Genomic DNA, 15368 nt, shown 5'->3' on the forward strand with positions numbered 1-15368 from the left:
TAAAAAGCAGAAATTTATTTCTCACAGTCTGGGGTGCTGGAAGTCCAAGATCAGGGTGGCAGCATGGCCGAGTGAGAACCCTCTTCCAGGACACAAACCAGTATACTCACATGACTGAAGAGGCTCGAGAGCTCTGTGGGGTCTCTTTTCTGTCTGCATTTGTCTTTGTGCATGCTCAGTCACATCCAGCCCTTTTGCGACCCCATGGACTGCAGCCCACCAGGCTCCTCTGTCTATGGAATTCTCCAGGCAAGAACACTGGAGTTGGTTGCCCTTTCCTTCTCCAGGGGATCTTTCCAACCCAGGGATCGAACCCAGGTCTCTTGCATCTCCTGCATTGGCAGGCGGATTCTTTACCACTAAACTACCTGGGAAGCCCGAAGTCTTTTTGATAAGGGCACTCTTGAAGGCTCCACCTTCGTGATCTGGGCACCTCCCAAAGGCCCCATCTCCTGTCACCACCATCTTAGGCTTTAGGATTTCAAGATAGGAATTTTGAGGAGACACAGACATTCAGACTGTAGCAGAGCCAGACTTCCTGCCACTTTCAGTTTTCCTTAGATTTTAGTCAGAAATCCTCGTGCCTCACTTCCAATGTTGCCCTGAAGTCACAAGCATTTACAGGATGACTGTGAGAACCAATGGGTGTATATGTCACTTCTGCCGACTCCTATGTTGAAAATAGGAAAATACATTGCTCCTGTGTAATCTCTGTAGACCAGTGCCCTCTGTACACCATGCAGCCATGGTGTAATAGCATGCAGAAGGATATGGCCAGAAATAATATAACTCTGTACTTTAATTCTTTTGGAGTAGCAGTGGGATGTAATGTATTTGTTCAGAGCAAGAGTTGTGAGCTGGATAATGTACATCCTGGCTCTAACACAAGCTGAGAGGTTTATCTCTTGTTTGCTTCAGATGATGGTGGCAAATTCCTAAGACTGGTAAGATTAAGTGAGTGGGAACATATCAAGTATTTGGAGAAGTATGTGGCATACATTTAGTGCTCCATAAATCCAATATTGGGTTTCCCTTGTAGCTCAGATGGTAAAGAATCTGCCTGTAATGCAAAAGACCTGGGTTTAATCCCTGGGACAGGAAGATCCCCTAGAGAACGGAATGACAACCCACTCTGGTATTCCTGCCAGGAAAATTCCATGGACAAAGGAGCCTGGGCAGCCGTCCCAGAGGTGGGCGGCAGTCCATGGGGTCACAAAGAGTAGGACACCACTGAGTAACTAACACACAAACAAATCCTATATTAATACACTTATGGTTTCCTTCTTAATTTAATTGCTATGCAAATAGGCCTCTCTTTAATTTTATTAAAAAACACAGGAGATTTTTATACATATAACATGTATAAAGATATAATTTTAGGCAGGTTCTTCTCTGTTGTTTAATATCCTAAAAGCACAAAGATACCACATATTAAGAAATGACCCAAATTTTAATCGCTGAAGGAAGTCAGTCTCGAAACATTTTAGAACACAAGTCCAAATTATATAATTGCTATGCAAACAATTTGGGGTAAAACTCTCTAATTCTTGGCCTTGACATGGATAAAAAGAATTTCAGTCTTTTGGATAGCTGAGGATGGGAATGCAAAGAATTACGATGTGGAGAAGACATGATCTCAGTATATTTCTCTAGAGAGTCACCTGAAGTGCCTTCTATGAGAACCAATATGAGATTTAGCTCTAGCTTCCGAAACTGGTCCCCTTATAGAGGTTCCTAGATTTAGTACATGAAGATGGGACAGGATGATGGGGAGCGGAGGGAGGTGACAAATGTTATCCTCATAGGAAAGAGGCTGTTTAGACTTCACTTACTTCTCCAGCTTTCTCTACCCAAGTGAGTCTCTTGTCTTTGTTTCACTGGAGTCAGAAAGTTAATAAAAACTTACTGGAATATGAAAAGATGGTCAAATATTTATTGAAAATTTAAATGTGTTACTTAAAGGTATGTGTGGCCCTAGATGTGCCTTAAAGGCAATTTATTTTTATTCAGGGGGAAACCTTTACTCAGAATTCTATTTGAGTTTGACATCCCACTTGAGTGATATTTAAATAAAAGTAAAATAGAAAATGTCTCTTAGGAAAAGATGGCCTAGTTTCAGCATTTCTCCTATATTAATTCAGAGGGCTCATTTTAGCATTGCCCACAGGATAAAGTGTAAATTTCTTACCTCCACATGCTGACCTCCAGCCCTGAAGCATTATACCTCAACTCTACAGTGTCTCTACCTCCATCACTTCTTTTCATAAGTCAGCAAATCTATAAAGCACATTTATTTCTCCACGTCTTTGCCCTTGTTGCTTACTTGGTTTTATTTCTGTTGAAATGTCATGTATCCTTCAAATATCAGCCCTCTTGGGTGATTTTCTCTGATTTCCCCAGATCCGGAGTCATAGGGAATTCCCTGGCAGTCCAGTGGCCAAGGCTTTGTGCTTTTACCCCCGGCGGCCTAGGTTCAATCCCTGGCTGGGAACTAAGATCCTAAAGCTGAACTATGCTTAGCTGCTCAGTTGTGTCTGACGTTTTGCGACCCCATGGACTGTAGCCTGCCAGGCTCCTCTGTCCATTGGATTCTCCAGGCAAGAATACTGGAGTGGGTTGCCATGCCTTCCTCCAGGGGATCTTCCCAACCCAGGGATTGAACCCAGGTCTCCCACATTGCAGGTGGATTCTTTACCATCTGAGCCACCAGGGAAGCTGTACAAGCTGAGGGACACAGCCAAAAACAGGAAAAAAAAAAGAGAATCATAGCTGTTTTTTTCCTCTCTCCATCTTTTATTTGTTCTTCATTAATAAATAGAGTTAATTCTGTCTACTGATTTAGTTAATCATCTGCATTCTTTTTACCATCATAAATAGTTAGCCCTTTGGTGGGAGAGTGAAATATTTCCCAATCCTATTTGTATAACCATATAGTACCATAGAAAGTGAAGAGGAACTCAAAAGCCTCTTGATGAAAGTGAAAGAGGAGAGTGAAAAAGTTGGCTTAAAGCTCAACATTCAGAAAATGAAGATCATGGCATCCGGTCCCAGCACTTCATGGGAAATAGATGGGGAAACAGTGGAAACAGTGTCAGACTTTATTTTTCTGGGCTCCAAAATCACTGCAGATGGTGACTGCAGCCATGAAATTAAAAGACGCTTACTCCTTGGAAGGAAAGTTATGACCAACCTAGATAGCATATTCAAAAGCAGAGACATTACTTTGCCAACAAAGGTTCATCTAGTCAAGGCTGTGGTTTTTCCTGTGGTCATGTATGGATGTGAGAGTTGGACTGTGAAGAAGGCTGAGCACTGAAGAATTGATGCTTTTGAACTGTGGTGTTGGAGAAGACTCTTGAGAGTCCCTTGGACCGCAAGGAGATGCAACCAGTCCATTCTGAAGGAGATCAGCCCCGGGATTTCTTTGGAAGGAATGATGCTAAAGCTGAAACTCCAGTACTTTGGCCACCTCATGCAAAGAGTTGACTCATTGGAAAAGACTCTGATGCTGGGAGGGATTGCGGGCAGGAGGAGAAGGGGACGACAGAGGATGAGGTGGCTGGATGGCATCACTGACTCGATGGATGTGAGTCTGGGTGAACTCCGGGAGTTGGTGATGGACAGGGAGGCCTGGCGTGCTGCGATTCATGGGGTCGCAGAGAGTCGGACACGACTGAGCGACTGATCTGATCTGATAGTACCATATACATGCTGTGCCGGCATGCACATTCGCTTAGTTGTGTCCAGCTCTTTGCGACCCCATGGACTATAGCCTGCCAGGCTCTTCTATCCATGGAATATTCCAGGCAAGAATACTGGAGTGGGTTGCCATTTCCTTCTCCAGTATATTAGGTTAGAAGTCAACAAATATTATATCTATGTAGTGAATAAAAAACAAAGCCCCCCCCTCCCCCCACCAAAAGTTCTCAGAACTAGAGCATGCTTTCCCTCATTTCCCTTTAATGTCATCCCTTTACTTCATGGTCATTTGGACTGCTTCCTTTGTGTCTTTGTATTTCTTCTATGACAGTCTGATTATGGACACTCCTTTAAAACATTAATAACTTGATTTAACAATTAAATTCAATTAACCTAATAATGTAATCTAATCATTACTTAATTATTCTAATTTACTAATGAAATGTAATAAATTAATAATTATACTTCTTAATTGTCCTAATTGACATCAGGACAATAGTTTGACCTTCCTGAAATAAAATCGAGGCTTTATTCAATGTCCTTCAAGATCTGATAGTAAATCCCATGTCACCCTCTCCTCACACTTTGTTACAGAATCCCAAATATCTTTGTCCCAGCAATGGTCTTTCTACATGGAATGCTTTGTTCTTTCCTCTCCTCTCCATCTTCAGCTGTGTTGCTGCTGCTGCTAAGTCAATTCAGTCGTGTCCGACTCTGTGCGAGCCCATTCTCCAGGCAAGAACGCTGGAGTGGGTTGCCATTTCCTTCTCCAATGCATGAAAGTGAAAAGTGAAAGTGAAGTCGCTCAGTCGTGTCTGACTCCTAGCGACCCCATGGACTGCAGCCTACCAGGCTCCTCCGTCCATGGGATTTTCCAGGCAAGAGTACTGGAGTGGGGTGCCATGCTGTATTACTCCTCATCTACCAGAGTCAAGATAAGATTCTACTTCTTTCTGGAAATCATCTCTAGCTCCCCATTCCATCTCCAGCCCTAGGCTGGATTAAGCCTTTCTTCTTTGTGGTCTAGTAAATAATAAAGATCAGAATCAAGCTTGCTGGAATCAAGATTTCTGGGAGAAACATCAACAACCTTGGATAATGCAGAGGATACCACTCTTATGGCAGAAAGTGAAAAGGAACTAAAGAGCCTCTTGATGAGAGTGAAAGAGGAGAGTGAAAAAGCTGTCTTAAAACTCAACATTCAGAAAACTAAGATCATGGCATCTGGTCCCATCACTTCATGATGAATAGAAGGGGAAAAAGTGGAAGCAGTGACAGATTTTATTTTCTTGGGCTCCAAAATCACCATGGATGGTGATCATAGCCATGAGATTAAAAGATGCTTGCTCCTTGGAAGGAAAGCTGTGATAAAACCAGACAGCATATTAAAAAAGCAAAGACATCACTTTGCCAACAAAGGTCCATATAGTCAAACCTATGGTTTTTCTAGTAGTCATGTATGGAGGTGAGAGTTAGACCATAAAAAAGGCTGAGCACCAAAGAATTGATGCTTTTGAATTATAGTACTGGAGAAGACTCTTCAGAGTCCCCTGGGTTGCAAGGAGGTCAAACCAGTCAGTTCCAAAGGAAATCATCCCTGAATATTCACTGGAAGGACTGATCCTGAAGCTGAAGCTCCAATACCTTGGCTACCTGATGCAAAGAGCTGATTCATTGGAAAAGGCCCTGATGCTAGGAAAGACTGAAGCAAAAGGAGAAGGGGGCAACAGATGATGAGATGGTTAGATAGCATCACCAACTCAATGGACATGAGTTTGAGCAAACTCCAGGAGTTAGTGAAGGACAGGGAAGCCGGGGGTGCTGCAGTTCATGGAGTCACAAAGAGTTGGACACGACCTGGTGACTGAACAACAACAGCAACAAAAGATCAGAAAGACTTGGGTCAAGGCCTGATTTTGCTACTTACCAAGCAGTGACTTTAGACTAGTGTTTCTCAAACTTTATCATGCATCAGAATCACCTGGAGAGCTGGCTAAACCATGACTCACTGGTCCCCATCTCTTGACTTTCTGATTCAGTAGCTCTGGGATGGGTCCTGAGAATTTACACAAATAACAAGTTTCCAAGTGACACTGATGATGTTACTGTGGGGACCATACTTGGAGAACCACTGCTTTAAATAATCTAATTAACCTCTCTCAGCTTTATTTTTACCATCTATGTTTGTGCTAAGATGCTTCAGTCATACAACGATTCTGGGTTGCACGACTCTGCAACCCTATGAACCGTAGCCTGCCAGGCTCCTCTGTCCAGGGATTCTCCAAGCAAGAATACTGGAGTGGGTTGCTCTCCAGGGGATCTTCTCAACCCAGGGACTGAACCCATATCTCATAGTCTCCTGCATTGGCAGGCAAGTTCTTTACCACTAGTGCCACCTGGGAAGCCCCTTATCATTTACAAAGTGAACTTAAAAAAATTGTGTTTGATATGAATAGTACTCAATGCCAGTTAATATTGCTTCTGCATTATCATTGCTTTCACCACACTATTAAATTGCAGACTGAACAGACCATTTGTTAAGTAAATCAGGAAAATCATAATGAGCAGAAACTGTGTTAGTGTTACTATCGTACTGCTTCCCTGGTGGCTCAGAGGTTAAGCGTCTGCCTCCAGTGTGGGAGACCTGGTTTCGATCCCTGGGTCGGGAAGATCCCCTGGAGAAGGAAATGGTAACCCACTCCACTATTCTTGCCTGGAGAATCCCATGGACAGAGAAGCCTGGTAGTCGCAAAGAGTCGGACATGACTGAGCGACTTCACTTTCACTTTCATGAAGTACATTAGCAAGCACTAGATAAACATATAATGGAATAAATTCAAAGTAAGAGCATTCCATAAATATTTAATAAAATGAACTTAGGCATGTCTTCATAGATAGCCCCTGTACAGATGGTTCCACGAGTCCCTAGTGATGGCTTACTGTATTCCTGGTTTTCTTGAGACAGTTTTTGCTGCTTCATTCCTAAATCACTTTTGGTTATGGTGAATCAGTCCCCACAGCTTCTAAGAAAATTATACAAGCAACATGGAGAATTTCTGTAAAAGAGAAATAAGTAACCACGTAGACTATTCATTTGGCTCTGTAGTTACCATTTTATACTGAATGAAAGCAGTTGCAACCTGAACATATGCCTGTGTTTAACACTGGAAATGGGTTAGAAATTAGCATGTGAGGAATTTAATTTGCAGTTCTTGGCAAATTCATGAAGCCTGTTCTTTTGAGAAACCGAGCCTGCCTTTACTGTCAGCCTGTACCGCCATCCTCCTCTTTGACCTCAGAATCTCATATTTCACATTCACTCATTAGTTCAGCAAATATTTCGTTTCAACATCTGCTCTGTGGCAACCATTATTCTCATGGTGGAGATGCCACACTGAGACAAAGTCCTTTCTTTACAGAACCTAAATCATGGCATTTGCCAACTTGCACTAAATTGTTTGCATTTGTATCTCTGTCTTCCTCGCCAGGTTGTGAACTTACTGATGGTCGGTACATTATATGTTTGATCCTTGTGTGTCCAGCTCAATATTTGGTACATGATAGATTTTCATACATATGGATTCTTACTCATACAGAATGACTTTACTTTACTGGTGGTGAGAAATGGAACCGAGCACCAGAGATCAAACACTGCTGGTCTCAGAGGATTTGGCACTCAATGTGTATTTTTTTTGACCTGCGAAGTGTTGTTTGTTTGAATTTCAGTTAAGTAAAACGTGGAAGATTTTACATAACTATCCAAATCTCCAGCTTCTTTTGAAAAAGCCTACATTTCTAATTCCTTCTCATCATCCTGCTCCTTTAGAAAAAGCATGATGCCTCCATTTCACTGTAACCCCTACCACTCCCAACTGTATTACACGTGTGTAAGTGTGTACACGGACATGTGTATCATATTTGTTTACATGAGTGAGTGATTAGGAAAGAGCAAGATTCTTCAAATTCTATATAAATCTACTGAGAGTTGGTCTTGATAATCTTATAACAACCTTAAGTCCAACCAGAAATAATACTTTCTTCTTTTTTTTTTCTTCCATGATGTAGAATGATAACAAGGATTTGCTTTCATTTGCAATATAAGTATATTAAGTTATTGATCTACATTTCCTCCAAGTTGCTTTTCTGCATCGTTACGGTAGTTTTCCTCTATTTCTCAGTTCAACATGATAATTGCCAGCTATCCTTCTATTGTGATATATATTCCCATCCAAAGTAAGATATATATGGTTTGGATTTTTTCCCTCTCTTACGATTATTGAACTTTTTATTTGGCTTTTTTTTTTTTTTTAATCATAGGAGATTAGAACTCTTAAAACTAAAATTGAATTTAAATTGTAGTTTATCAAACTAAACCTATTCATGCTTTGTTTCAGCTATCTTTAAAGAGAAGAGGAAGCAAAGATTTGCCAAAATCTGAAAAAAAGGCTCAGCAGACTCCCACAGAGGTATGTGGAAATAAAATTTCAACTAGTACATCAAACACCTCTAAATGTACATAATGATAAGCTACATCTATATGTAGACATATAGGGCTTCTCTGGGCTTCCCTGTACCAGGGCTTCCCTGGTAGCTCAGATGGTAAAGCTTCTGCCTGCAATGCAGAAGACCTGGGTTCGAACCCTGGGTTGGGAAGATCTTCTGGAGAAGGAAATGGCAACCCACTCCAGTACTCTTGCCTGGAAAATTCCATGGGCGGAAGAGCCTGGTAGGCTACAGTACATGGGGTCATGACAAGTCGGACACGACTGAGCGACTTCACTTCATATATAGACATATTAACGAGACATACTTGTGTAAAACAGAATTACATTATGTGTATCCATTATGTAGCTATAAATGCAGGAGGCAATATAAAACATTCAGTATCTTTGCTTAAAAAACTACCACTAACATTCCTGTTACTATTGCTTCTGTATTGTAATCACATAGCAAAATGTCTTTAGTCCTTTATGCGTTGCTGCATTTAAGAACTGTACCCATGGTGCTAATCTTGTTCACCCATAATTAATAAGGACATTAGAATAGCTGTTCCTATAGTATCAGGAGAGGAGAAAGAAAGGAATGCTGTAGGAAAGATGGCAGAGGGAAAAGAGAGACTCATGATGGTTTTGGAGAGTCCCAGAATGAAGTAATTCTCTCTACCATGATTGGGGGAGCCAAGAAAAGAAATGAAAGAATAAAAATAAAACTTAAAACATGTCCTCAACATGGGCATGTTAAGAACCTAGAACAGCTACAGTAAAGACTAGCTTTATGGTGAGCAGAGGTGCTGGTGGATATAATAAAGGAGATTTTAAAACAGAAGACGAGATATTTAGGGTCAGCTATGACATTGCTATGCTATGCTAAGTCACTTCAGTCGTGTCTGACTCTGTGTGACCCCATAGACGGCAGCCCGCCAGGCTCCCCCGTCCCTGGGATTCTCCAGGCAAGAACACTGGAGTGGGTTGCCATTTCCTTCTCCAATGCATGAAAGTGAAAAGTGAAAGTGAAGGCACTCAGTCGTGTCTGACTCTTAGCGACCCCATGGACTGCAGCCCACCAGGCTCCTCTGTCCCTGGGATTTTCCAAGCAAGAGTACTGGAGTGGGGTGCCATTGCCTTCTCCGAGCTATGACATTATGGCTCGCTAAAATTACTTGGTTAAATATTTATTCTTAAAGATGTAAATTGGGATCTATAATACTATAGCATATGTTTTTTTTTTTTTTTTTCATTCTTACAAGGTATTTTCTCATTTGGTAATAATTTTAACTAAAGCAATGTTTAAATATTCAAATTTGAAAAAGTTGATCTCATTCTTTTTTAAAAGCATAACATAGTAATTGTTAAGTTTCCTGTTCTCTCTCTGCCCTCTCTGTTCATTTTCCCCTTGGTACTGACATGAACATTTATAGGCCTCAGCAGTTCTAGAATCCCAAGTCTTCTACCAAAGTCGTCTCCCTTTTGTAACTGTCTTGTGCATGCATGCTAAGTTGCTTAAGTTGTGTCCAGCTCTTTGCAAACCCATGGACTATAGCCAATAAGCTGCTCTGTCTATGGGATTTCCCTGGCAGGAATACTTGAGTAGGTAGCCATTCCCTTCTCCAGGGGATCTTTCCCACCCAGGGATCAAACCCAGGTCTCCTGCATTGCAGGTGGATTCTTTACAATCTGTACCTGTCTCATCCTCCCTTAATAAGTTCATATATGCTCTGTCACCACAACTCTCTAACTCTGTCTTGCCATAATTTTATCCATCAATTTTCTTCCCCAACCTCATTTAGGGAGAAGGTGCTTTATACTCCTTGCTTTAAAGTCTTAAGTCAGCTTAACCAACAGTTTATTTTTTTTAACTTCAGTTCAGTTCGGTTCAGTTCAGTTTTAACTTATGTTTGTCCTATTCTTATACTTCCCGTGTTAAAGTTTATTTATTCTTTTCACCCATATTCTCTAATCCAGGAATCCTTAAGTGCTTGTTCCTGGCTCTGTGGACCCCCACTCCATGTGCATGTAGGCACTTTTCTCCAAAAGACACATGCAGCTTTCATTAGCTTTTCAGTGGGACCTGGGGCCTGCATTGCAGGCAGGTTCTTTACCCTCTGAGCCACCAGGGAAGCCCCCATACTGTAGCCAGGGACCATCTTATTCAGCTTGTGCTCATCAGTGTCTAATGTCTGGCACTCTGGAGTAGGATCAATACACACTTTTGAATACTTCCATGTACCCCTTTTCTAGATGAGCCATATGAAATTGCCAATATACTGTTGATTCTGACCTACACAAATGGCTATTTCATATGGTTCAACCTGCTACTATTGTATAGCTTTGTATTTCATTTTGTTCACTTTCTTTTACGTATTCCCCACATATTCCTCCAGTGGCACAGTGACTTTATATACTGAGAAATGGTCTTGCAGAACAGTTAAAAACAGTAACTTTAGGACTGGGTTGCCTACATGGAAATCTCTGCCATATACCAGCTACATGACCTTAGACAAGTTACTTATTCTTTCTATGCCTGTGTTTCCTCATCCTTAAAATGGGGTCATAATAGAGAGTTGTTGCACAGATTAAATGAGTTGTTGTTGTTGTTGTTCAGTCACTCAGTTGTGTCTGACTCTTTGCGACCCCATGGATTATGCAGCACACCAGGCTTCCCTGTCCTTCGTTATCTCTCAGAGTTTGCTCAAACTCATGTCCATTGAGTTAGTGATGCCATCCAACCATCTCATCCTCTGTCGTCCCCTTCTCCTCATGCCCTCAGCCTTTCCCAGCATCAAGGTCTTTTCCAATTAGTTAATTTATTAGAGTGCAGTTTAGCTCTAGAAATGGCTAAGTTAAAGTTAAGTTCAGCTCTCTTCTTTGGGCCCTCATCATCTTAATGTTCCCCTTCCTCTTATGGTTATATCTTCTTAAGAGTGAGTCTTTACCATACACACACAAAAAAGATAACTTGCTTTGCATCTCAAAGCATTGTAATGTTTCTTGACTGCCATTAGTTGTGGAAAATAGGAGCAAACATTTCTGATCAGTTACATTTCAACCAGGCACTTTCCATACAATCTCTGATTTACTGATTCACATTTACGTATGGGATTTCCCTGCCCAGTTCCAAATGGTGCCTACAATACTTGGGTTACAGGATGAGGATACAAGGTACCTTGACATACAGGATTCTGACATACAGAATGCAAGGCACATTGACATACAGGATTCATGACTTTGCTACATGGAATACATGTCCAGCTCATAACATACTTCTAATGTTTTCATTGCATGAAATGGAATGAAAGAATGGACAGGAGAGCTTACATATACACAAATGAGATATCCTCCTCTTTTATATTTGCTTGTCATTCTATTCTAATCTATGACTTATATATTAAACTGTGTTGCTGTTTTAGTTAGATTCAAACTGCAGTGTTATGTGAACATTTTTTTTTACTAGCAGCTAAAGGCCTTCCTTGCAGTCAAGGACTTTGACAGAACATGGAGCCTAGCTGGTTTCCCCATCTCACCTACTCTTACTTCCTGACAGAATCTAGTCTAGATAAAAGCATATTCGGCATGCATATTGTTGGTCACCTTTCTCTTCAAGCATTATTTCCAATTCTTGGCTTTAATGACTTTGTCCTGCTCCGGGCTCCAACTTTTGATCATTTCTTTTCAGTCTCCCTTTCTTTTCTTCTCCCCTTTGATTGCCTCTGAAGCCATTGCAATAGCCTCAGCCATCACCTCTGTGCATCTCATCCTCATGTCCTCCTCTCTGGGCCCAAGCTGTCTCTGGGTCCAGGGCTGTAATCTTGCTAATCATGGGCCTGAGATTCCCACTGATAGATGTTTCTACTGGGTATCCCTCTGTGGACACACCTCAAAGGCAACATTTTAATATACTTAAACCTATATTCTTCCCCTAAAAGCTGATCCTCTTTGTTCAGTCTCTGTTCCTGTTATTGGCAACACAATTCATCAAGACACCTAAGCTCAAAAACATCAGGGTTATCTTTGACTCTTCTGCTGATGTGATATTAGACACTGTGATATGTCCTTAGGCTTGTGCCTCAGATGGTAAAGAGTCCACCTGCAATGCAGAAGACCCGGGTTCAACACCTGGGTTGGGAAGATCCCCTGGAGGAGGGCTTGGCAATCGACTTCAATATTCTTGCCTGGAGACTCTCATGGACAGAGGAGCCTAGGGGGCTACAGTCCATGGGATTGCATAGAGTCGGACATGACTGAGTAACTAACACACACAATATGTCCTTGGTTTCATTCTCACTGAATTAGTCCAGGGGACCCCCACACATAGTCTCTTACAAGGCAGCTTCTTTCTTTCCTGGTGAAATGGATTTTCATATCTAATCTTCCTGTGACATGTATTCTTAACCCCTTTCTCTCACTGTGCTCCTGGGGTTCTCTCATCTCTCTGGGCTTCTCTCCTTTCTTGTGAACCCCTTCTAGAGGAAAGCATACAAGCCAACACATCTGATTTTGTTATTTTAACTCATTGTCCTACTTTTTTCCTCTTGCACATCGTTTCTAGAGGCATCATGTGCAGTGGAAAAACATGATTTTGAGAATCAGTCTGAATACAGATGTGCTCTGTCACATTAACTTGGGCTCTTCTGTGAAGCTGCCCTATCTATAAAGTAGATTTTGTATATCAGCTTCCTCGTGGGGCTAGTATGAAGATGTAATGATATAAAGAATGTAACATTAAGGCTCTGCACATTCAGCAGCTCTCAGACCTTCATACTAATTCTCATTAGTGGATGGGAGCATAAGAGCCCCGTGCCCCACTCTCCCTCTCTTCCATCTGGAAAGCTCTGGGCTGTATTTACTGAGCATCCCTGGCAGAAGCTCGTTATTCTCCTCACCTTCACCTTCCGTGGTTGCTACATTTTTACCAGAATTCACCTCAAACACAGCTGACTCAGTGCTGGAAAAGAAAGGCATTTTTATTCCCATTTTTTGAAATAAAGAAACCAAAGTCACATGATATGCCCAAAGTTCCTGCTTAAAAGAGAATTTGGGGAAATCGTCCTTGGGAAATATGTCCTTGAACATTATAATGTGCTTTTATATTGGCTCTCAGAGAAAGAGTTGATTTCCATTTTTCTGTTTGTAATTTTCCATTTAGTTAATGATTAGGGTTTGAAGGGTGCCTACAAATGTGTGAGAAGAACTTCTATAGCAGCAGTCCCCAACCTTCTTGGCACCAGGGACCAGTTTTCATGAAAAGTGAAAGTGAAAGTCACTCGATCGTGTCTGACTCTTTGAGACCCCATGGAATTCTCCAGGCCAGAATACTGCAGTGGGTAGCCTTTCCCTTCTCCAGGGGATCTTCCCAACCCAGGGGTAGAACCCAGGTCTCCCACATTGCAGGTGGATTCTTTACCATCTGAGCCACAAGGGAAGCCCAAGAATACTGGAGTGGGTAGCATATCCCTTCTCCAGCAGATCTTCCTGACCCAGGAATCGAACCAGGTGTCCTGCATTGCAGGCAGATTCTTTACCAACTGAGCTATCAGGGAAACCAGTTTTCATGGAAGACAGTTTTTTCCACAGACAAGGGCATAGTGGGCGAGGATGATTTCAGGATGATTCAAGTGCATAACATTTATTGGACTTTATTTCTATTATTATTACATCAGCTCCACCTCAGATAATCAAGCATTAGATCCCAGAGGTTGGGGACCCCTGTTCTGTAGGATCTACTCCACCATTCTTTCATCAGGCAGAACCAGTTCTAGCCATTTCAGACTTATGGGAATACATCCCATTTTAAAAGAGACACGTGTACCCCAATGTTCATCGCAGCACTGTTTATAATAGCCAGGACATGGAAGCAACCTAGATGTCCATCAGCAGATGAATGGATAAGAAAGCTATGGTACATATACACAATGGAGTATTACTCAGCCATTAAAAAGAATACATTTGAATCAGTTCTAATAAGGTGGATGAAACTGGAGCCTATTATACAGAGTGAAGTAAGCCAGAAGGAAAAACACCAATACAGTATACTAACGCATATATATGGAATTTAGAAAGATGTAACAATAACCCTGTGTACGAGACAGCAAAAGAGACACTGATGTATAGAACAGTCTTATGGACTCTGTGGGAGAGGGAGAGGGTGGGAAGATTTGGGAGAATGGCATTGAAACATGTAAAATATCATGTAAGAAACGAGTCGCCAGTCCAGGTTCAATGCACAATACTGGATGCTTGGGGCTGGTGCACTGGGACGACCCAGAGGGATGGTGTGGGGAGGGAGGAGGGAGGAGGGTTCAGGATGGGGAACACATGTATACCTGTGGCGGATTCATTTTGATATTTGGCAAAACTAATACAATTATGTAAAGTTTAAAAATAAAATAAAATTAAAGCAAAAAATAAATAAATAAAAGTGATCTAGGTGGAACCAGTTTCTTCTTGGATGGACCATTCCTGTGTTAAACTTTACCTATTTTAAAGGCTGTAAAAACAATTCTCCCTTGAATAAAGATGGAGGATAGATTATTTTCTGTATGGCTCTGTGATCATGTGCCTAACTGAGCCTTAATGTCAGAACTGAATTCAAATTTCACCTTGGTCCTCTGCTACTTAATAGCTGTGTAACCTTGAACAATTTGTTGAACATCTTTAAACCAGTTCTTGTAATACCTACTACTAAATTTACTCTACACATTAAATTAGGTCATATATATTGAGAACTTTATAGACTCTGGCTAAGAGTCAGAGCTCAATAAATGGCAGGGAGTGCATACCAACCACATCTTCCTTCCAGGGAATGTTTTTCATATTTACTACATTCCGGGGAATTCAAACTGCAAGAAAAACAAAACAAAGTGAACACTGTTGAAAATGACAGTCAAAACCAGTGATATGCACTGGGAACATATAATTTTGTGAATAGTGATGACCACAGTTTTTCTCTTCTTATATTCCCTTCTCTTTTTGTTTTCAGGATATAATGTTGTCCTGATCTTTTATTTGCCAAAGAATTTAAATGATTTGGAGAAAACATACAGCATCTATGTCTCTGTCTCTCCCTCTGTCTCATTAAATCTTAAATTACAAGGGAATGATTTCCGCAGGTGTCCCTTTTTGGTTGTTTTCTTTCTTTACATGAAAAATGAGCTCCTATCCCCTTCCTTTTCT

At 41.3% G+C, this 15368-nt stretch overlaps 1 protein-coding gene across 4 annotated transcripts in view; it reads left to right on the plus strand.

The window, feature by feature from the left end:
- Window positions 1-15368, plus strand: part of SOGA3 (SOGA family member 3) — a 67661-nt gene that overhangs the window by 30848 nt on the left and 21445 nt on the right. For all 4 annotated transcript variants that reach the window (XM_027551040.1, XM_027551042.1, XM_027551039.1 and 1 more), the window contains exon 5: window positions 8094-8165. In XM_027551040.1, coding sequence (XP_027406841.1) covers window positions 8094-8165 — 72 coding nt within the window. The remainder of the gene's footprint in view (window positions 1-8093; window positions 8166-15368) is intronic.

Source organism: Bos indicus x Bos taurus, chromosome 9, assembly GCF_003369695.1.
Source record: "Bos indicus x Bos taurus breed Angus x Brahman F1 hybrid chromosome 9, Bos_hybrid_MaternalHap_v2.0, whole genome shotgun sequence".
NCBI classification, from domain to species: domain Eukaryota; kingdom Metazoa; phylum Chordata; class Mammalia; order Artiodactyla; family Bovidae; genus Bos; species Bos indicus x Bos taurus.